The sequence below is a fragment of the Echiichthys vipera genome (genome assembly GCF_963691815.1).
Source record: "Echiichthys vipera genome assembly, chromosome: 1".
Lineage (NCBI taxonomy): Eukaryota > Metazoa > Chordata > Actinopteri > Perciformes > Trachinidae > Echiichthys > Echiichthys vipera.
Window position 1 is genome coordinate 29,705,178 of NC_139826.1, and position 24,360 is coordinate 29,729,537.

The window sequence follows — 24,360 nt, forward strand, 5'->3', positions numbered from 1 at the left end:
CAGCATGCTAACACTTGGTAATTAGCAATAAAAACAGCTGAGGCTGATGGCAGTTTAGCAGGTATATGATCATAAAAGTATGGAAGAATTCTAATTTTGACCTGGTGGTGGTGCTAGATGAAACATTGGGGGATTTACATTTGACATGTCCATGTGGCTACATTTGTGTGGTTGGATCATATGTATTTTCCATACAAATCAACTATGTTATATAGGAAATACTGGTAACACGTTGATGAGACTTATTTGGGACAGTCTTATGCTAAAAGTTGATGTACAGTGAAGTGATCATAATGTGTCAGTATAAGGTCATAGTTTTAAGCACAATAGAATGAATGGCAGACTATAGATATGGTGGTCTTTTGATTAGAAATCAGGTCAATTTAGGCTTACATGGCTTGCCTTTGTAAATACAGCTAATAGGCAACTGGCACATATAGAATAAGTTGACAAGAGTATAAGAGCCTGTTTGAAAATAGGTGGAGGCCTGGTTAAGACTGTAGAAAAGATACATTAATAATAGAATGATGTGTGTGTGTGTTTGTGTGTGTGTGTGTGTGTGTGTGTGTGTGTGTGTGTGTGTGTGTGTGTGTGTGTGTGTGTGTGTGTGTGTGTGTGTGTGTGTGTGTGAGTGTGTGTTCATGCATTAAACAGCAAGGGACAAACTGACCCTCGCTTGCACTGCAAAAGACACCTGTCTTAACAACTCGTTTGGTCTCATGCTGAGCCGTCAAAAGAAAAACATTTTGCCAATATGGTCAGTTACCTCCCTGTTCAGTTACCTTTTGTTTCATGGATAGATATTTTTGTCCCTATCCTCAAACAACAGACACGAGGAGCAGATTGTTGCAATGCCAGCAAGAGAATTCATCTTTATTCTAGAGTCTAGAGATTCTAAAGTCGATTTTTATACGTGAAAGCCATTCGGTGATTTGGCCTGTTTAAAAAAATACTGTATATATATATATATATATATATATATATATATAGTTCATAGAGTGTTGTCCTACTGAAATATAGCGAGCGTCATGTCAAAATAATAGATGCATTACAAACCACATGACCATGACTAATCAATAATGTCCTTCTTTGTCTATAGGACAGACATGGCTCCATACTGTGTTCGTAATCACAAAGTAAACACAAGATCAAAGAACATGGTCCTCTAAGATATTAATCGGTTCAATCTGCCCAGTGTGTTGCTTTAAATCCCCTCTGTCCTGCTCTGGTTATGAATATCATCCCAGAGGCTGAGCTATTAATAAGTGAACACACACACAATAACTCACATAATCACACACACACACACACACACACACACACACACAGAAAAGATATGGACCAGAACAAGGCAGCAACTGATCTCTATGGGTGATCAGCTTAGAGCAGTGTTGAATAAGTGTTGAGGGAATTTACAGTCCCATCAACACCACACCAACACACACATATGCAGAGACACAAAAACACGTGGACCATTCATGAGGGATTCCATGTGATGTATGGCCTGGAGCAACCACAGTCCAGTGTCTGTGGCGCTGAAGGAACCTCATTGTTCCCCGGACAGAGGCTGGGCTGGTTTCTGGGACACTGAATCACCCTACCAAGTATGTAGCGGGGTCACATGTATCATGATAGACAGAGCCACAGCCTTTTAAAGATTAGAGGGGGAAATGGGGGCAAAAGAGAGGCTTCCCTGTTACTGTACATCCAGTCATGTCTATGAGCACTGTACAATTTCATGCTTCCGCAGACTTCATTTCAAGTTTTGAGGTATAAATGAATGACAAATTTTCATTCCACAACAACCTTAAAGGGATAGTTTGTCATTTTTGAAATAGGGTTGTATAAGGTAGTTATCCATTATACCTACAGTAGATAGCAGTCGGCACACCACCTGTTTGGAGAAGCAGGCAATAGTACTGACACGATGCTAAGCAATGTACTGCTGTGGATGAGGGCAGCAACTACTTGTATTTTAGCCACCTAAAAAAGACAAACCTAAAAAAAATCTATATTTAAAATATTTTCACAGCATTACCTTGTCTTCAGAAAGCACTTTCCTCCACTTTCCATAGAAGTTCCCCCTTTCTCTCCTTTCACTGTACAGTCTCCCTCTGCAAAAGTTCCTCTTCTGTATACTCTGGCTCATTAAGGTGTCCTCTTGTCTCCACAGTGGAAGGCATTTTGTCGATGCTGTTATAATCACTCACTTTTATTTTTATTTATAATTTTCTTGTCTTTATTTTGTATTTGTTCATTTCATAAACAGTGGTATGTCTAATCCTGATAGCTGATCTATGGCGTGGTACAGTCCACGGCACAGTTGCGCTTATGCGTAGGAATACATTTAGAAAATGTAGTGCCAAAGGAAAGCGCTCTCTGATGGCAAGCTAAAGGTTAAAAAAGTGAATTCATATTAAATACAGCATAAACTTATTATTGTATATTAATAATATTATTATTATTATCCCTGTCTGCTTCTCCAAACTGGCAACAAGATAACAGTCATCAACTTTAGGTAGTACACCAACTTTGGATAAGTACCTCAAAAAATCCAGCCTGGTCATGTTTTTTTCACAAATGCCAGCACAGTTCTAAAATGACTTTTTACCAAATGTTCATTTATAAGTTATTTTGTTAAAAAAGTACATTAATGAAATTCCTACTACTTTGATATCATTATAGCTGAACTTGTGCTGAATACAGAAAATACTATTTATTTGTGTTCAAAATCACAACAGTATCAGAGCAAGCCAAAATTTTCATTGTCTGAAAAAACCCTCAGACTTCTTATGATTTTTTGGGACTTCAACAACAGAGAAACTATTGAGTTCTAGATGAGTTTCCTTGAAAGTTTCCTAAACATAATAAAACCTCAGTGGGCAGACAAATCAACAGAATGGAAAAAGTTTTCCTTTTTCATAGCTGAGCTTGCATTAGAGCCTTGGTGTATATGTAACAGTAAAGGTTGCAGCCCTCAAAAGAGCATCCTCCTCTATTTTTTGCATGGCAAATGTCCCTTTCCTTGCTCTGGTACTGGAGCTCTGCTCTCTAAATGTCACAGCTGAAAGCAGCAATAAAGCTTGTACATCTAAAAAAAAAAGTTTCCTGGAAAAGCAGTTGTGGCAGGAAATAGAAAATAAATCTTGGTGCATATATCCATTATCAAGGCACGTTATCGTCAGAGGGGAGTCTGTGCAGAGAGAGGAATCCAGGCTGGGTCTCTATGTGCGCTGTAAGATAGGGGAAACCAATTTTCACCTCCCCTCTCCTCATCCCCAACACACTACTTGATTCAGCCCTCGCTAACTCTGCACAACCAGAACTAAATCATTCAAATCTAAATAAGCTAGTCAAATGTTTTACACCTCTGCATATTACTGAGTGGAGATAAGGTGCTGGTTCACCATTCCGTGCAAAGCATCTCTTTTCCTTTTTTTGTCTGCTGCTCCATGGCCCTAACAAAGATGAGCAGGACTGTAAGCTTCTGTGCATGTCAGGGCTGCAGAGATAGAAAAGTGCAAAAATAAGGAGGTGAGAGTATTTTAAAACCCTGCCATTTCTTATACCCTTGACGATAAAACAACAGACAAGCCATATTTTATGTTTGCGTTAAATATTCCCATGTGCGGCACCTCTATGACAGCTTATTCTCAGGCAGATTTATCACAACCCTTATCTGCTCAACTCACCAGACAAAGGCAAGGCTCACAGCTTACACTGTAGCGTGCTGATGCCTGAGGCACAAGACAAAGCATACAATCAATACAAATCTGCAGTCTATACATTGAACAGGAGTGGGTTGACACATATCCCTCCTGCAGCCATACATCACAACTTCTTATCTAATTAGCTCCCTGAAGAGCAATATATGGCTACTAATTCACTCATATCTTTCATTGTACTATAGCCAGAGAAAGTGTTGTTGCCCTTTGTTGTGTGATGAAGGGAATATATTAATGATGTAGTACAGATTTAAGGAAATATATAATTAGTCTTAACAGCAATTAATCAATTCTCTTCATCCAGTTCACCATGGGAAATAGTTTATCCTTAATTCTATGATCTGCTACAGTTCAATCAGAAAGATCAAACCTATTATAAAACCCAGGCAGCTAAAGCTCTCATCTAGAAGAGGATACCTCCTGGAGTTGCTTTGTTAACAGTAAACGTTTGCCCAACAGTTTCTGTCCAGAACTGGTTTATTTTGAGGTTTATGAGCACACAGTCAGCCTCCAGTTTATTGGCCATGGAACACATCCGGGAAGTGCCATCGCATGATATCATATAGGGTCACAAACCTTAGTTTATGATTCAAGAATATATTTTTGAAGCAAGCTGTTCATGCTCATAAACACAACAGTGATGAATGTTGAAATGTCTCTTTTTATTTCCACATTATTCTTTATGTGCTAAAATGGAAATCATTCATAGTCCCCATAAAATCATATTCATACTTTTATTCTTAGTCTAATGTGCTTCCTGTATGAATTCATTGGGAGCCAACTACCAAGTAGATGAAAGTATGTAAATATTGTGTTTATCTTTATCATGTTAACTCCCTCCTTACTGGCATCAACCAAAAATCACTCTCCCACTTCAAACTAGTCCAGAATGCAGTAGCTAGGCTTTTCACTGGTTTTACTGATCACTTTTAAAGCTCCTCTGGGTCTGACACCAAGGTATACAGTGGAGGCACTATAGCCCTCAACCTTTGAATGACCTACATGAAGAGATAAGGCTTGAAGAATAAGTGAACTCTTTTAAATCATTTCTTAAAACTAAAAACACTATTATACCCATGCTCTTATGGGATGTTGTATATTTTTAGCAAGTCAGGGTTAAGTGGTGGTTTCTCTTTCCCAGTCTAATTTATCCTGCCTGTCCAAGGATCGACCCTCCAGTCAAAAAGTTTAATTCTGCGACCTTTAGGCAACTTTCTCTTTCTTCTTGTAAGTGTGGTTTTATGAATATGTCATTATGTCTTTGGAAACAAAAGGGAAAGTGAAAAATAAAATTTGTCAGGGGCTCCCAGTGGTGTGACCACTGCACCTTACTTCAGTAAAGATATTATACATGCTTTCCCCTCCCTGCAGCACCACTGCATACAGTTAATCACTGCTGTCCTGAAGGATTCTGGGCTGTTGCGGGTGAAAATTAGACAGAAAATAAAACATTTCCTCTCTGTCTAGACTCGTATACATGTGGGGATTCAATCTGAGAAATACACCCACCTTTATCCCCCCCCCCCCCCCCCCCCCCCCATAGAGAAAATACGAGTGACTACACGCTGGTTAAGGAGATTTTACACCAGAGAAAAATGTCAGTGGGACTAGACCACACTGTCACTAGAGGGAAATATGACAGCATGTACATCAGCATCAGAAATGAAAAAAAAAGAAAATACAAGGCTCAAACTCTTGGGCCCTCTTCAAGTTTCTGACTGATCCTGATTTTAATTCAGTGCAATGACGCCACACATATAACTAATTTAGTGAAGCTCCTAGCCAGTTCTCTATGTTCAAAAAGCATCTGTCAATTCACAGAAAGATATGAGAATGTAGCATATGTAAGCACATTCAGTGGAGTCAAAATATCTTTGCCAAAAACTCAAGTCAGCTTTTCAGCGTGCTTCAACAGGAATGTCACATTAGAGACTGCTTATCCCTGCATGTATCTCTCAGCTGTTTTTCAACCATTGCTCTTTTTTCATATTCTTAAAGCAAAGGTTTGATGTATGCTTTATCATGACTTTTTGTTTATATATATTTTTCCATTCTTTTTCTCACCTCAAATAGCATCTCTGACCGTATGATATCTACAGTAAAATCCATACTTGTTATATTTCCTTTATAGTAAATTATTTCATCATATAAAGTATTGCTTTAAACAATGTACATCATCACTTTAATAACCCTAATAATTAGCATTGCTCCTATACCATTTGACTGCAGTCCTAATGAGGACATAAAAGCTGCAAACAAACATATACTTATGTATATAAATGCTATCCTTACTCTATAAACATTAATCTTTATGACTGAAAAGAGTGTGATACTAAAATGTGGCAAAGAAAAGAGGAACATCTCAGAGGGACTTTTTTCATTTGGAGCCTTAATCTTTTCAGCAGATTAGAGGTCTCGATGGTGTCTCAGCAGAGTTCAATAATATTTATAAATGTGTGCAGTTACCGTTGACTCTAATGCAAATTAACTGTTGCAGCCTACATAATGTCCCCAAAAATTGTAATGTAACCTAGGCAGACTTTCAAGTGAAGAGAAGTAAATGCAACCTAGTGCATGTACTCAACTAGTGTACTTCAGTACAATTTTGAGGTACTTGTACTTCAATATTATGCTACTTTATACTGCATTAAAAACCCAAATATTTTACTCAACAGCGCAACATTATCTACATGTCAATGCATCTGTAATAATAGTCACATAATGTAACATGTAATCATAAAGATCATAATGATCTCAGAAGGGTTATAACTACTTTTGATATGTTAGTAGACTTTAGTTAAAAACATACTGTGCTTTTATTTAATTAATAAAAACCTTGTTTTAATTCTACGTTACCTTTAAAGGAACTGCTCCTTTTTTATACCATTGTAGTGTTCTCAGTTCTGAAATAGAAACTGTACCCCTATACTCTCCCCTGGGTGCTTTCATGGTCTCCGAGTTCATTCTCTAGAGAGCAGTACCACTCTATACTTGATGGCACCAGAAATCAGAGTTTTTTACTCTAGTTTTTGGATTTGGGAGAGAGTTGTTCATGTTTACTTATATTTTTGCGATTATCCTAGACCATAATACCATGAATGTATTTTGACAATGGGCATAGTTCCCCTTTAAGGATCTAAATACTTCCTCCACCAGTCATATATTTGACCATCTGTAGGTCATTAATCAATCACCTTTATTGGCTTACTATATATATATACCAATGCGTAATGGCTATGCATAATGAAACAAGGACTCACTTTGAGGACATTGCTGTTGGAAGACGAAGGGCAGAATCAATCTTGTTGCTGTCCAAACAAGGTTAAAAAGGCATGTGACATCACCACTGTGTGGATAATTGTTGGAGTGGATGTGATGCTCTGTCATGTGCACTCAATTTCAGGATGACAAAGTTGTATAACAGAACAATGTGAACACAGGGTTTTTCTAAATGTGCTGAAAAGAATGTATGCATATCGCTGTGTGCATACAACGGCTCTCTGTGAAACATCTACACAGAAGTGAATACATTTGGTCGCTGGAGCGGTTCAGTTTTAATCTTCTGTGAGACTTTTGTCTAGTGTGCTATCTATTATTTGCCTGTTCATTGGCAAAACTTATGTTATACTGTACTCCGCCAGAGGCATGTTAATCGGACAAATGCTTCATAGAGAAAAAGTACTGACTATTCATATTCTTTCACTGAGAAGACTGCATATAGAGGTCACATCTGAGTCCATCTCTAACGATGTCTGCCTGCAAATATAGTCAGTGCTAGAACAGGAAAAAAACTACCACAGTAAAATCAGCAAATTTAATAATAGCCTAGCATTTTCTAAAAGGTCTATGTTATCTACAGTCTTACCATACCACATAAATTCCACAAAATTTGTAAATCTGGTCACATGAGATTGGGAGACACTGACAACAAATTCTAATAAAATGTTCAGAGATGCTATTCTGCTATTCTTGCCCCTTCTTTGGAAAGGGTAGGCAATATGATAATGCTTTAGGTCAGAAGTCAGGTTTCACATTCCAGTCAGTAAGTGCATACAGCTTTTTGAGAGTGACCGTATAGATGAGGTCAAACTTTAAAGCCTATATTTATTTATTTCTCCTTTTCCCCCCGCCCTCGGCCTCAGTCAAATAAGGACTAAGCTTTGCTTCTGGCTTTCAAACGGAGTGGACAGATTAAGCTGAGTTAGGCCTACTCTACATATATGTTTTGGTGTGGCCCTACACTCTCTTTCTCTCTCTCTTTCTGAAAAAACAGTTACGAGGTGACACATCTTTACTTCTGAAACCGGAAGTTAGCCGGAGATTGCCTAATGAAAGCTTCACTATAGAACACCTGCTCTTGCAAGAAAAAACAAGTAACATTTTTACTGTGTTTCTTTTCCTTAAAATGTCATCGATACCCACAATATGCAATATATTTTGAGTGTTACCATGATGTGGTGGAGATGTTGGTGGTGGTGATGATGATAGATGATGATGGTGTGAGTTAGGAAATTCCAGTTGCTTATTTTACTGTTGATATGACTAGACACTAGAAACTGCCATTCAAATGTTATGATGCCTGTATTTGCATGTATGTTTTGCACACCTTCAGTTACAGCTGCCGCTTTTGCACCACCAATTATAATTTAATCTTAATTGGATTAAAGTGTGCAAGAGTGAAGACACAATGAAACGTGCATAGAAGGACTGCTTTGGGACTAACAGAGAGAATTTTGTGGATCATTTTTCTGTTTATCATTCTTACTCAGAGTTAGACTAACTGTTGAAAGACTTCTCCATGTTCTTTGAAGTTATCCTCATTTAGCTCACAGCCATTACAGAAGAGTGTACACATATGCACACACTTCAGAAATAGTTCCAAATGAATGCCTTAGAAGTATTTTGTGATTTATTATGGAAAACCCCATTAACAAAAACAAATTGCTATAGGTTCACATTGTTTCGATTTGTTAATAATGTGACAATAATCCCATTCTCGTATGTAGATAAGAGGAGTTTCTGGTTGTTGGTGTTGTTATGATTTTTCCTGTTTATACTCATTGTGAAGACATCACTCCTTAGTACAACTTCACTGTCGGAGATAGAAGACAAAGAGGGCATTTAGATCTAAAAGGACTGTAACTTTAGAAGACACTGACATCAATGTCTTAACTTCAGAAACCTCTTCTACTGTAGGCTTCCACTGAACGGGAATTTTTTTCATGAAGCAAGGACTTTGGATTCTGGCCACCGCTGAAGTTGTGTTCAAAAGTGATCCCTTCACAGCCAACAGCAGGAATCATTAGTGACCAATATGCCTGTAAAAGAACACACCAGTATGTGAGTTTTAAGACCATCTTGAATAAAATCTGAAGCTATCCTTTAGTGTTATATGCTAAACAATGCAAAGCGTTAAAATATGAGCATCAGCTGTTTCAGAGCAGCTGCTCACTTGATCTCATTGACATCCATGTATTTAGGTCAGCAAGGCTATACGCAACATTCTGCATGCCTTCTCTGCACACATACATAAGGATATCGGTGTGCTTGTGACTTGTTAAAGAGGGAAAATTCCACCAAACCAAACTGCTTCTTTAGATAAACTTTGAATTAAAATTCCATTGTAAGTGAATTATTGGATTGGCTATGTGTCAGTGGCTTTGTGTGCCTCATTTCAAATACTGGATTCAGTCAAACTGGAAAATCTGTTTGCTTCTTAAAATACACAAGTTGGCATTTTAATCAGACCAAGCACTTGTTTACGGGAAAATGCTGATTAGAACTGGTTCACAAGTAGTAGCTTGACTGAAACATATCCCAGTTTATGCATAATGTCTTATCACAACATCACAGAAGGAGAACAAATGGACGAATTAAAAACAAGAAAGAAATGGTCTCTTTGAAACATTTATTATGAAATTATAAAGGTAGAATAGCACTGTTCAAATAAAGCTTTTTTTAAACAGAAATGGAGTTGCAGTGTACTGAATAACTGGCAGAGTTTATTTCAGATGTAATTAATGTATACCCAGCAATGAAAAAAAGGAAAAGGAGAAAGCAGGGCAAATAAATAAAACAAAAGAAAGGAAAAAAAAACAAGTCCATTATTGTTCAACACAGCACATTAGGCAAGATTACCAGGAGTTCAATTTACATGAAACATCTCATATATACAAGAAAGATTTACATCAATGAGGGTTACAGAGTCTTTGTGAGTTATGGGGCCCAGTGGCAAAGCAGTCAATGGCAGTCACATTTCAAGTCAAGTGTGGCTCATTGCTTGAGGGGCGGTTTTGGCTGGCAATGCCATTATCACAACTATTAGTCTAGACACTGGCACACGCTAGTGACAGAGCAGCGGCCTGTGTTTCACCTGACACATCAAACCAATGACAAGGACACGTCTCCCTTTGGGTTTGTCGTGTCAGGACATACAGCACCATTTTGCCCATCTTTTACACACACACCCTTCTCTCTAATGATAAAGGGAGAGAGGATAGTAACAGGAGGAAAGTGGGGCTACGTGCTGAACACAAAGAACCCTCATCTGTCACCAATGATCAGAACACAAAAGGTGTACACACCCTTGGTGATTTAACATTGCATGTAACTGCATTGACCCCAATAAAACATGGGTGAAAGGTGTGGTCTGGAGACAGGGAAGATAAGGAGTGGGTGGAGGGGCCAAGTGAGGAGTGGAAAGGAGAAATGGGTTGTTGGGGGGGGCTTCAAACAATGAAGTAGCATCATAACTTCATCTTTTTATATCATTTTTTTGTAGACAAGCAAGTAGTCAAGAAACATTTTCTTCCACCCTCTACTCTTATACTGAAGGTAAATTTGAGAGAATTCCGATGAGGTGTTGATACTGTAAGTGTTATAAGCTGCAGTTTGTCTTTTTCTTGTCATGCAGTGTTAGAAAAAAATATGAAGCTAGTATGTCAACTTGATTGATTGCCTTAGAAAAATGGGAAATGTGTTTTGTGGATTAGTGAAAACATAGAGATGAATGAAGTAATGACAGTCCCACAAAAGCCACAATGAGTTTGGTTTTTGTGCATGCACAACATTAATTTCACAAAGCAAACCCCCTAAAGATTGATCATCAATCAGTTGCTTTGAGAAATTGCAATGGACGATGAATTTGAGATAAATGGGTTGCCAGCCAAATGTGATGGACAAACAACAAACCGAGTAAGAAAAAAAGAAAATCACATATGCACGCACACATAAGGTCTTTTGATATATGACAATATTTGTCATCATCAAAAATAGTATATTTGATAAGTTTCAAAGAATATAACAGTGTAATGATGAGGAAAGGTATCTCAACGCATGTATAAAAAATGGTTAAGACAGAAAGGAAAATGAATAAAAATGTTGACAAAAGATTGTAATTCCTGGTAATTTGCCAGTATATGTGTCTTGGCAATATTGTCCCTGAAAAAAACAAACAAAAGGCTATAGATAAATAAATAAATATATAAATATATTAAATATCAGTAGCACTTCATTTTTCTCAACAGAGGAAAATAAAAACACATAAATGAACTCCATGGTTCAGCCAGTGTACCAACAGGGAGCTTTGATTTATTTTGTTGTTTTGTGCAGACAAAACTGGATCCCCCTTGGGGCAATAATCTACTCTGGTAGCACTCACACCCACTACCTTAGTATAGCCCGCAATCCATTTCATTTCCTTTTACCCACCTAGACCTAAAAGACATGACAAGTTTTTTTTAAAGAAATACAATGTTCTCTGCAGTAAAGAGCCTTGAAAATCCTCCACTGATGATTTAAAGCTTTGATAGAAACTTCACTTACATACTCATTGGCTTACGATCTACTTGTAGCTACAGTTGTTTTGAGGATTTGCTACATTTTACTCAATAAGAAAATGCAGTATGGATTATTCTTTTTGCATCTACCGGTAGTTTGATTGATTATTAAAGTGATCTTGGCAGCAGACAACACAGAATTTGCTCAAAGATTTAGTGAACTACGTCTTTCGAGTTATTTATCCAGTGTAAGCATTTATTCAGATGCACAGAAATGGTGAGATTTTATAAGTCAGTGGCCTTAAATTTTTAATCCACAGGAACATCTTCAGATAAAAGTATCATGGACATGTACAGTGTGATCACAACCACAGCGTCCCGGAGAAGTGACAGGATAGCTGAGGAGAAGGATGTATGATCACAGTCTGCAACAATCACTGGCCTCTCTCCATCTTCCTCTTTCATACCGCCAAACTCTGTGTCAGCACAACCCAGAAGATATTGCAACAGACTTTTCCCCTCAGGTGCAACATTGTCATAGTTCATTAATCTTCTCAAACTTCTCCTGCTGCCATCAGCCCCCGTACGTACTACTAATCCCCTTATTAATGTGGCAAATGAACCTGCACAAGAAGGACGACTCCCCGAAGGCGCCATAATTACAATGGTCTGTACAAACTCCTGTTTGCACAGAATGTCCATTCATTAAATGTACTGACAAGACAACTTCAGGAATACCCCGAGAAAGATCCCCTGTTCTTCCTCACAGGTCTTTCTCTCAGTCTGCACTTTAAACTGAATACTACATCGACTGCATAACTGCCTGCTCATTTTCTGTTGCCTGATAATGTGATACAAGTCTATTTTCACTGGAGTGGTCACAACAAGAAGGAGAATGATATGCAAGTTGGATGCAGACAGAATAATTGAACACAATGTCAACAAAAGTCTCCAGAATTATTTTTGATCACCTAATATGCACATGTTGCCAGTTGTTGATGTAACCATATTGAAGCTGTACAAAAGGGAGCTTTGTCCCTGCTGAGCTAAGGCAAGGTTTGTGCTGCAGAAGAGCACATAAAAGCACTGTGGGCTGACTGAACTGTAGGCACATAAGGCTTTTCAGTGCTTGCATCTTTTCTGCCATGCAAGAAAAACACTAATAACCCACAGCAATTAAGCCTTTTTGCACATGAGGTGTTCAGGCCATGTTGCACAACTGAAAGCCATATATAAGGCTCATAATTGTGCATTCTAGCATATAATGTATATTACCATAACAAAGCGACGGGAAAGAGGACACATCTTGTGTATCTGCAACAATATAAATATGAATCTATATATGCTTGCTAACTCAACACACAGTAAACAGCCTTGAATTCACAGTCGCCATTGGATTCATTTAAGCTTAATGGTGAAGAGTGAGAACTTTAAATATGGATTTTAAGCAATTTAGCATGTTTAATCCACCATGTCGGTGACTACTTTCAAAACCTGCACTCTCACTAAAACCATGTTAATATGTCCTTAACATGAGCCTTAGGATCTCAAGCACAGTACATGGTAAATGCATAGCCACTGGGCACGTGTTATGTTAGTGAACCACATCTACAGTCTGTCTGCCCCTAAGAGTAAGACAACTGAAAGAAAGAAAAGAAGATAGGGAAGCGGCTATGATTATACTTGGTTTCTTAGATGCTTGTGTTGCCTTGTGAAACTAGGACAGTGTTTTTATGCTTTTTTCCTGTGTTGTTTACACTAATGCAGGTCCCTGGAGGGTAAATAATAAGTGTGGAGGAAAAAAAAGAAAGGAAAGGCAAGGATTTCTTCTATTGCTATCAGCTAAGTCTGGGGTCTCTATAAAGATGATTCCACTTGGCATTCGTCTATGATGACACTGTTGTAGATGTCTGCTATTTCTATTCCCTATGTTCTGTATTCTCTGAGAGGCAGACGCCGCTGAAACCTGCTTACTTGCTGTACTGTTGTTCTCCACCATCGTTCTCCCAATCACTTTTGTTAATCAATTTCCTTTCAGTTTCTTTATTTATATATTGAGTGATTGGTGCTGAGAGAGAAGGGACAGAAGGTCAGTTTTAAAAGCTATTCCCTTCAGCTTTATGCGTTTCTTCTCTGGAACATCCTCTTTCATTTAATTTTTAATTTTATGTCAACTTCAGGCAACAATGGGTGATTGATGATTGTTTGTTACTCATAAGGCAACAAAGTAAATGCTAAACTCATTCTTTCGTATAACTTTGTGATGCTTTATTTAATGTTACAATTCAGTACCTTACCAAATTAATTTCGAATGCAGTCAACCCACATTTAATACCCACATAAAACTGAGAAATAACTAGAAATAACTTTAGATGATATTGACATAGTTTAATCATCTATGTAGGTATAAGAAATCTTTTAATAATGCAGTTCTTATCTTTTACGCTCCAACTCTGGGGGGGAATATGATATGATAATCTTATGATATTACATTTTGGATGTACTGTCTGTTTAAGGATTCACTCAAAAGTTAATTGGAATTTTTAGGCTTTTACTATATATATATATATATATATTATTATTATTATTATTACAGCTAATCTCTCTGTTTTTATCCAATGTGCCAGCAGAAATAAAAAAGAAATTGGAAATTCTAGATGAGTGTCTGCTTATCAATACCAAATAGAAGTGACATGGGGCAAAACAATCAAATACAGATGTAACAATGGCATTGATATTATATCCTGCTTTCTCCAGTAGGACGTGTCAGTGAAGTCAGCGCAATCATTTTACCACAATCAATAACTGCCATTTAACTTCATATCTGAAGTGGCATCCTTATCGGTGAGATGTTTCAGAACAATTATGACTGAGAACCAACCAGATAGTCTTCATTACAAATCTCCAAAGAAAGATATTAGCAAATTGTGGAAAGGTAGAAAATTACTTTTCCCTTCTAATAAGAATAAACTGGAGATAAGAAAGCTTGTCTTTGTGTGCAGTCAAATACAGTGCATTAGGGCATATTCATTTGAGTAACTCAGATTGAAATAATATAGTTGAATAAATAAATACAGATTTGATAATGAATTTGTGAATGACATGACATGATTATAAGATGAGATTCTGTCCTGTGTTAATGAAATAAATAAATGATGGAATAAAAATGGTTAGATTGGCAAGATTCAACTGAACCGCTTTGTGTCATTAAGAAGTAAAAATAAAGGAGCTTTAGACCCGAGGCACAACTTGAGGTCAATTCCAACCCTCGGCTTCTGAAAGGATTACATTTATGCTCTACACAAGTAAACAGAGAAATATTAATCAAATTGTAGAGAATTTCAGAGTGTGTGAGCAAAAGTATCTACAACAGTAAATCATTTATAATATCAATGGTACTATATAGAACACGCTGGCTCTGTTTGGGTGCTTCTTTGAATCATTTGTCAGAATTATTGATTTCAATAAATCTTGTGTGGCATTGTGGGATGACTGAGCGAATCAATGAAGTTGTGCTTACAGTATAGTGTCATATCTCATGTGTCCTCCTCCACGTCACCCATTTCATCACCTTGTCTCATCTCTCACACACACACACACACACACACACACACACACACACACACACACACACACACACACACACACACACACACACACACACACACACACACACACAGTGCCTGGCAAATGACACCAACTGAATGCCTCTTTTGACTGCTACCTCTCACACAGACACGCATTAAATGCAACCCCAGATGCAGTGACCCGGAGGTACGCATCGATAGCAGTCACACAGTGTCACCCCTGTAATTCCACTCTCTCTTTCTCTCTCTCTCTCTCTCTTCCGGATAGATCTTATCACTCACATCTCTAACTGCCATTATCAATCTTCCCTGTGCAGCCCCTACATCATTAGGCAAGAGTATTTCACTAAGAACACCAACATAGGTTTCACTCCTTTCTTCTCCTCCCTTGCATTTATAAGTCCACTGCAGGTTGGCGTAGTTCCAGGCTGTGCCATGCAGCGCAACACTGCCACCTAAAGGTTCAGTACCACCACCCGTCATGCCTGATCCACTGACAACACTCTCACTCTGCCTCCCTTTTCTCCCTCCGCACACTCTCTCTTCCCTCTTCTCTGCTGCACCCTGCATTTGTCCATGTGTGTTCCAACTGTGTGTTGTGTAGTGGCGCTTTATTAGCAGAAAAATTAATAAGGCTTTGATAAAAAAGCAGCATGGATTACGTTGAAATTTGAGGCTCATTATTGGCTAATCCTTTTTGAATTGGATGTGTATCAAGTTCCAGACAAGCCTCACTCAGTTCGCTAGTGTGCTTTGAGAGGAAGCATTTAATTCGAGCTTAGATGATGTGGCAAAGCCTACAGTGACATTCACAATACCAGCACAGCAGACTAATTATTGACTGTCGTTAATGCTGCAGGTGTTGAGAAGGTTACAAAGTCTTTTGTGATGTAACAATACACACCGAAAACAAAACAAACAAAAAAAACAAAACATGAATACAATCAAGAGTTTTATGAGGAGAGAGGTGAAAAGTCAGCTACTTTGTGTGTGCGAAAATGTGTGCAGCATTTATCTATGATGAATACAGTAATCTGAGTAGATAGGCAAGAAAAAAATGTTTCTTTCACAGAGAATATTGAGTCACAATTAATGCTATGTTGGTACATTTTACCAGTGATCTAACCTGGGTGCTGAATAGACAAAATAAGGCAAGGCAATCACTCACCCTCTTGCATTTTGTTATATAAGAATTAAATATATATTAATGGACAAAACATCAGTCTATTATCATTCCCCCAAAATTATGCATGTGATTGTTGTGTCCATAATAAACTCCATTAATTAGCAGTTGTTTGAGTTACTTTTTCTCTTTTTTTCTTTAAGTTTGAGAAATAGTGGAACTTGCTGAAGCAGTCTCCTGCACTCTTTTCTTTTGCTTCACAGTAGCTTAGAGTGAGTCTCTAATCTAGACTGGCACTTTAGCACTGTGGAACAGGGCAGTTATAGGCAGTACTTATAGACCAGTAAAAGTGCTCTTTTACCTGCTGTCTGGTGTGCATGGGCCCCTTCGTCTTGAACCCTCCTTGGGAGCTGCACTCTGAGGCACTGAAGTGGTCGGAGCTCGTAGATGACCTCTTGGAAAGGGTGTCGCAGCCCCCAACAAATGTGTTATCCAATGGGAGCTCCTGAATCACGTGATGTTTCTTCACGGAGACCGGTGTGTCGGCCTTGAGATGGAAGGCCGATTGTGGCGAGGCGGATTTGTAGTGCCGGGCAAGGTCTGGGCTGCTGGGTTTGAAGGTTGTGGTAGGTGTGGCATTCCAATCAAAACGTCCAATCCCTTGCTCCTCCAGCTCAGTGGGTAGGCTGATGGTTCCGTTGATTGGCTCGTGGGCAGGATCGTCAGGTTTGTTCCCCTCAATGGTGACAAAATTAAGCAGGGAGCTTTTGGGGGATTTCCTTTTCTTGCGCTTTTTCTTTTTGTTCTGCTTGTTCTCTGTGTTGGGTGACATCCACTCAGCCCCCTGTTTTTTCCTCTGTGCAGCTTTGAACCTCGAGGCGTGGCGGCAGCGCAGAAGCACAGTGACAAAGATGACAATTATAACCACTAAGGCGCCGGTAACAAAGGCTATCATTATGGTTAAATAGTCACCACTTTGATAAGTTTCACTGCTTTCACCAATGTTTCGGTCAATTGGGGTCTCCATGGTGCGTCGGATGAGGTCATAGATGAGTGTTGAGTTGCCCACAGTGTCATTGACATACAGAAATACCAGCACCAGCGTATGGAGGGATTTGGGATATCCCAGGTCACTGATATTAACCACTAATCTGTGTAAGCCTATGTCAGTCATTGCTGGTTTTTCCTCCAGAGTAATATTCCCAGTGACAGGGTCAATTCTGAACAGACCTTTGTTGTTCCCACTCACAATAGTGTATTTGAGTTCTGCGTTCATCCCTGTATCACCATCTACAGCGAACACCTCTGCTACCACAGATCCTGGGATAGAGGAGAGTGGAACGAGCTTGAAAGATGTGTTGGAGGGGGGGTAAATGACAATGGGGGTGTTGTCGTTCACATCGATGACATTGATGGTCACCTTGGCAGCTGAGGAGCAAGGAGGCCTGCCACTGTCCACAGCCTTGACATCAAAAGTGTAGGAGCTCTGTTGCTCCCTATCAAATGACACATTAGATTTTATAACCCCAGAGTAAGGATCCAGTATAAAGTTTTCATTGTCATTCAGTATGGAAAGAGAAACAGCAGCATTTTCTCCAGCATCTGAATCTGTCACAGTTATTACACCTACTGTGCTGTATTTAGGAAGATTCTCAGACACAAAGAACTGAAAGTGGTTGTGTGTGAACTTAGGGTTGTTATCATTTTCATCCAGCACAGTGACAATAACAGCTGCCTGCGTTTGCAGAGGGGGTGTGCCATTATCCCTTGCTGTTACAGTGAAGAGAAACCTATCCTGATCCTCCCGGTCAAAAACCCTGGATGCAGTCAGGACCCCCGTTTTGCGGTCAAGATCGAAGAACGATGCATTTGGTCCCAGCTGATAAACTATCTCCGCATTTTTCCCATTGTCCTCGTCTGTGGCGCTGAGAGTAGTGAGGAACAGGTCACGTTTGTTGTTTTCCATAACAGCCAGCTCAATAACTGGCTGAGTAAAAATAGGCGGGTTGTCATTTTCATCCTCCAGCCTCACTCTTACCAAGGCAGTCTGATTCAAGCTTGGTTTTCCGGAGTCAGATGCTACAATTTTAAAGTTGTATTCCTTTGTCCCTTCATAGTCGAGCAACGCAGATGTCTCTAACAGATACTGGTTGTCGTACACAGCCTTGAGATGAAAGGGCACATCCTTCTCTATGAAACATATGACCTTGCCGTTGATGTCAGTGTCTTTGTCTGACACAGTGATGAGCGCTATCTTGGTATTGATGGGATCCTTCTCTGAGAGGAAAACAGTGCCATTAATGGGGCTGATTATGTATCTCAGGTCTATATTAGGTGGATTGTCATTCACATCAGTCACATTTATGGTAACAGTAGCTCTGGCAGGACTAGAGCTTCCATCACTGGCTAAGACAGAGAGCTTATGAATAGCAGTCTCCTCTCTGTCCAGAAGCCTCTGCACTGTAATTACGCCAGATGTTGTATTTAATGCAAAGAGTCTTTTTGTAGCGGGAGACACCTGAGTGCCAAAGACATAACGTATCTCTGCATTTGCCCCTATGTCTGCATCTGTGGCCTGAAGCTGCACAACAGACGTGCCAATAGCGGAGTTCTCTGGTATGTGCACTTCTATTTGACTCTCTTTAAACACTGGTCTGTTATCATTGACATCCGTTACTGTGACTTGAAGGATGGCAGTGCTTGATTTCTGAGGGCTGCCACCATCCTCCACTTTGATCTTCATCACATAAGTATCCTTCTGCTCTCTGTCCAGATTCTGCTGCACAATGAGCTGGGGCCACTTCTCCCCCTCAGGCGTTTCAACTATGTCTAAGCCGAAGCTACTTTGCCCGTTGATCAGCTCATATTTGTGGACACTGTTGGGGCCAGTGTCTGGGTCAGTAGCAGAAGGAATAGCAAATCGGCTGTTAATGAGCGTGTTCTCAGGGATGGAGATGTTGATCACAGGGGACGGGAACATGGGGGCATTATCGTTTGTGTCTTTCACAATTATTTTGATCTTAATCAGCCTGAAATAGTCATTAGGGAGGATGACCACTTCAATTTCAAAGGAGCATTCACTGTCCTCAAACGAGGGGCCGGGGCACAACTTCTCCCGGTCGATCCGGTTTGATGTTGTGAATATCTCGCCTGTGCTGCTCAGAACGCGGACCAGTGGGTTATCTCCCGCTTTAGAGACAAGCCGGTACACAAGATTAGCACTTGCTCCAGTGGCAGCATTTGTATGGGAAATGTTTAGGTCCTTTGGTATGTTTCCAATGAGGACATTTTCTTGCAACTCCTCTCTGATGGGGTAGATTAGCTCTTGGGCTATTGAAGGATCAAGCCAAATGCAGGCAAGTAGGGTGCCCAACAGGTAATAGTCTTTTAGATCCATGACAGCGTAAATCTGTTTCCAGTCTTCACAACTCAAAAGGTTTCTTTCTATTCAACGTTGTTACAGGCAGCGACTCCTTGCATTTGATGGCAGAAATCTTCCACGGCCAAACCTACAAATACATGACAGAGTTTCTCTTCAGTTAAATAACTTTGCCATGCACACTAATTAAATTGGACTAACACCCCCCCCCCACACACACACACACACACACACACACACACACACACATAGACAATCAGCTGTTTTGTCCACTTTCATTTTTTTTAAAAATGATTCACAATTAAATCTGGTCCAACGGTCTTATTTGCAATTCATAAGAAGAAAAAAATCAACAAAACACTGCAGCAACCATTTAGGAAGCCATTCATGTCTATTGCTCCCTTTCTAAATCCTCCACATTTTATGGTCAGTCAGAATTTTCATCGCCTCAAACCCCCTATGGCCACAAAACTTCTCAACACAGTACACACTCTTATTAATGTTACACTTAAATTGCCAAATTAAAAGGAGCTTTAGCTGTGTGCGGGCTTTTAAAACAATTAATACGCATTTATGAATCCTACAAAATGAGCTCGGACAGATTTTCAATTTTTAATGTGCAACTGAGACCATATTCTTATCGTACATACCCAAATCCGTTACAGCGCAGTAAAAAACACTGGAGTGTGTCAGCTCATAGTCTTCTCTTCCAGTGTGGCTGCGAGCTTATTGTGGTAAAGATATCCCTCTCAGTCAGATCAATCTTTGGGTCCAGGAAAGAGGGGGGGAAAATCGCCTCGCAGGAGTAATCAGACTCAATAACAGGTTTTGGGTAAAAGCAGCTGGTCGCACAAACTGGGGTAAATTAGAGGCTGCATATGTCGCAGTTCCGTTTCCCCCATGTAACTTCAGGAATGGACAGGACCTAATTGTGCGACCTGCAGTGATTGCGGTGATCAGCGTCGCTTTCCAGCATACACAGCCAGGTGGTCAGTTGATTGTGGTTTCTTCCATTAGAACCGGTCCCAAAAATCAATGCTCATCTACCGTAGGCTGTACGTCCCGAGAAACCCGGCGTTTTTTTTCCCTCCCTCCTGGCTACCTGTTAAGGTGAAAGCGCCGACGAGGTGAACGCAGAAGGAGACACTGCTGTCCCGTCATATTTCAAGTTCATGGAGCTCCATCAATAACCAGCCGACAAATGCACAAGGTTAAAAAGAGATCATGAATTAAGCAACAAAAAAAGAGAGAAATCTCAGAGTCGTTCCCACTTGAACATGTCAACATAAATATAAAGGCTGTTCAGTGTGACACCGATGCGCAGAGCGTATGTGCCGTTTATCCTTGCACTCTCACTCCCGGAGCAGAATATCTTGCACTAACTCTGTGTAAACCCACAGGAGGGGTGGTGAAGTACACCACACCGACGCCCCCTCCCCCCCACCCACCCCGCCGACCCTCGTCATTGGACACCACCTCTCTCTTTCAGTGGCGTCGACAACCCGAGCAGCAACAGGATTGGCTCGAAGTCACGTCACTTCATGCAGACCGGAGTGTTGTCCGCGGTGAGATGCTCCGTGAAGATGCTGCAGGCTGCAGAGACGCTTAACCGAAAAACCCCGAGGCTGGAGGGGGATGATGATGACGACGACGATGAGGATGATGAAGCTGCTATTGCTGCTGATGATAATGTAGAAAAAAAATAGTGTGGCTGTCCTCCAGATTTTACACTGTTGATGATTATATAAAGGCAGATAGCAGTCATCGGATCTAAAAAGGGACGCATCAAACGCATAAGCCAACCTGTTAGGCTGTTGTCAGGTAGGGTGCAATAATTGGGGTGGACACAAGAAGCCACAAGACTGAAGCACATTCAAAAGATGAAGTGCAACGGTTTCCCCTTGCCAAGAATAAACACAGGCATATACAATACAAGCCTTGTGTAAGAGTCACTTATAATTGCACACCAGACAGAGAAGCCGTTGTCTGCACGGGGTGCATATTCACGCGCTGTCCGCCACACTCAGCACCCTGCAGCCAGTCATCAGCATTTGTCTGTAAGAAATAACCTTGACAGTTATCCCAGTCATCAAAGCTATAAGGCAGCATGTGGTGCAAGCTCTTTGCAATGGGTGAATTGCATTTCTTTTCAAGTATACTAGAGCTGCGACGATCTGAGGAGGCTGTGATGTGACTTTGGAATTGCCCTTAACCGTAGATGATCTTACTTGACAAGTTTCAAAGCAACAAGAGGAGGCTGGACTGTGTAACTGAGCCACTATCCCCCAAAATGACATGTCAGAAGTGGCACAAGGCAACTAGAAAACACTGGATGTAATCAAATGGAAATCAGAATCAGCCATACAGGTCCAGACATCATTTAATACACACTCCAATCATTACTTAATTCCCATCCACGCTCTCCGCCGGTGCTGCTGCTGAGAAAGTCAAGCTCTTTAGCTCAGAGGGTGAGTAGCCTGCCATGGTGAACAGTGCCATCTTGAGGTGCTTATACACAAATGACAGAACTGTGATGGGAGAGTTATAGCTTCAGAAAGCAACTAACTACACATTTATGACCCAAGATGACATGTAGGTACAACCATGAGAGGTGACAACACCAAAAACAACCCAATGAGTGACTAAGTAAGAATCATAGTGTGAATGAAAAGACAACAAAAGTGAGAGTAAGCCCTTGTTTGGCAAACGGTGATGGGAGTGATACAAAAGACATGGGACCGAACACTGTTGAGGTGAGAACTAGGCTGCCAATGTCTCATGAGAGGGTGGCTTATTGCCTGGTCAGCAGTCCATTAGCACAACCAACCGGACGGCCTGACCTTTCTGCCTCTGGATGCAGCCGTCAGTGTCTTTTGCTGAGAGAGAGCAGCTAAAGGAGTGATCTGTCACTTCAGGTTAAAGTCTCACACTCCGATGTGAGGAGAAAAGTGACAACATAACTGTCTACAGTGGTGAAACATTTTCTTGCTCTGCTGGCCAGCTGGAGTTGTTAAGAACTCATCAATGCCCTTTACTTTCTCACTGGGAGCGATGTGTGTGTGTGTGTGTGTGTGTGTGTGTGTGTGTGTGTGTGTGTGTGTGTGTGTGTGTGTGTGTTGCGTCAAAAACAGAATTGTGTTTTAATTTAATAAGGATTTCTACATTGCCAGGTCTCTGAGGTGTTCTTGTGTGTGTGTAAGCACAGGGGCGATTGCACAGTGAATATGATTGGACAGAGAGTAGACTTTGAAAGCCAGAAACCCCCACATTTTGAGCAGTAATTTTTATGACACTGGTATAGATTACTATATCTTTCAAACATCCACAGATGCATTATGGTCATTTTGTGTCAGGGTTCAGTAAAATATTATTTATGGCACAATAAAGATAAGTTGAACTTTATTAGCAACTAGTGTGATTAAGTGTCACATGATCTTCACTCAGACACCAGAAGGGGCTCAACTCAGCAAATGCCACGACGGCACAGCTCCCAATTCCAAATGTATCCTGTCTCTCAGGGTTGGTATCTCTTTATTTAGGCTGTTTTGAACTGGCTGCAGCTAATGTTTCTGCCAGTCAAGTTAATGACAGGTGATGAATAATGTAGTATGCTAATATATGCTCTAGGTCTGGTGTACCTCCTACAGACTCAAATGGAAGATAGAGCCTAAGGGAAGGGGTCGGACCTAAAGCCTTATGATTCCCTATATATACCAGGTGCAGTCAATCACAGTATTCACCTTGGTGTGATTCTCACACTGACTTATTGACTTGTTCATGCTGTTGAATTGGCTTCATGAATAATACAAGGAACAGATATGTTTATCTTCCCTGTCCATTAAAGTACAAGGTCAAAAAGGTAATTTATGTATTTTCTAACTTAAACAAGGTCTTAGGAGATGTTTCTGAAAAACTTAAAGAGTTTGTGCCACAACCTTAGTATTTACTGTATAGGCACCCAAGAAACAGCAAGCATAGCTGAAAGCAAAAGCCGATGTGGAAGAGCCTACAGATGCAGTTTGTCTTTGTGTCATTGTTCTCTTAATAAACAACACCTAATACTGATTTGAAAGTGTTTTACTTCTATGGAAAGAAGTTATTTCACCTTCCAAGAACATCACAGAGAGAATGGTTTAATAACAACATCACCAATGAGAAAATTGTCCTCACTGTGAGGATGTTCTCACTGCTAATATTGTTACAGCTGTAATGTAGTTCTTTAATATGACAAATTTTGGTCAGGAGAAGAACAAGTTCCAAAACATTCTAGTTTAAAAAGTTTGTGTTGAGCAATGTACAAGTTATGCTTTCACATAATTGGGGTTACTCTCTGGGATGGCCTTCACAAGTGCAACACATCTATGTAAGAAACATTCACAAAGAACAGACCATTTTAGAGTGCTAGAGCTGTTTGAATTTCAGTGCCGTCTCTTTCCCTGGTGTACAGTATGTGCAAAATAATGCAAAGTAATTCAGCCAGAGGAGCTCTAATTATCCAAATCCTTTGTTAATCTTGAAAAAATATTAAGTAACATACTGTACGTCCTCTCAAAAGAAACAGTCTGTGTATTGGATGCTTATTTTTACTTCCTACTTCAGTTCCCATAATCAGCTGAGCAAACATCAGTGGGTCTATTATCACATGAGTTGAATACTGTTACTTGTGATACTACTACCAAGTGTGAGAACTTAAAATTGGACAATAATAAAATCTTTTGAGTCGTCTTACTCGTGACCAAAGCTCTCCTCCGGAAACTGTTAAGATGTG

At 40.0% G+C, this 24,360-nt stretch overlaps 1 protein-coding gene across 1 annotated transcript in view; it reads right to left on the reverse strand.

Moving 5' to 3' along the window:
• pcdh9 (protocadherin 9) overlaps positions 1–19,610 on the reverse strand; it is a gene marked incomplete at both ends in the record, with an annotated part of 197,682 nt that extends 178,072 nt beyond the window's left edge. Inside the window, one exon of the mRNA XM_083940113.1 lies at positions 16,575–19,610. Within this exon, the coding sequence (XP_083796239.1) occupies positions 16,575–19,610 (3,036 nt within the window). The remainder of the gene's footprint in view (positions 1–16,574) is intronic.
• Between the last annotated feature and the right edge of the window lie 4,750 nt (positions 19,611–24,360).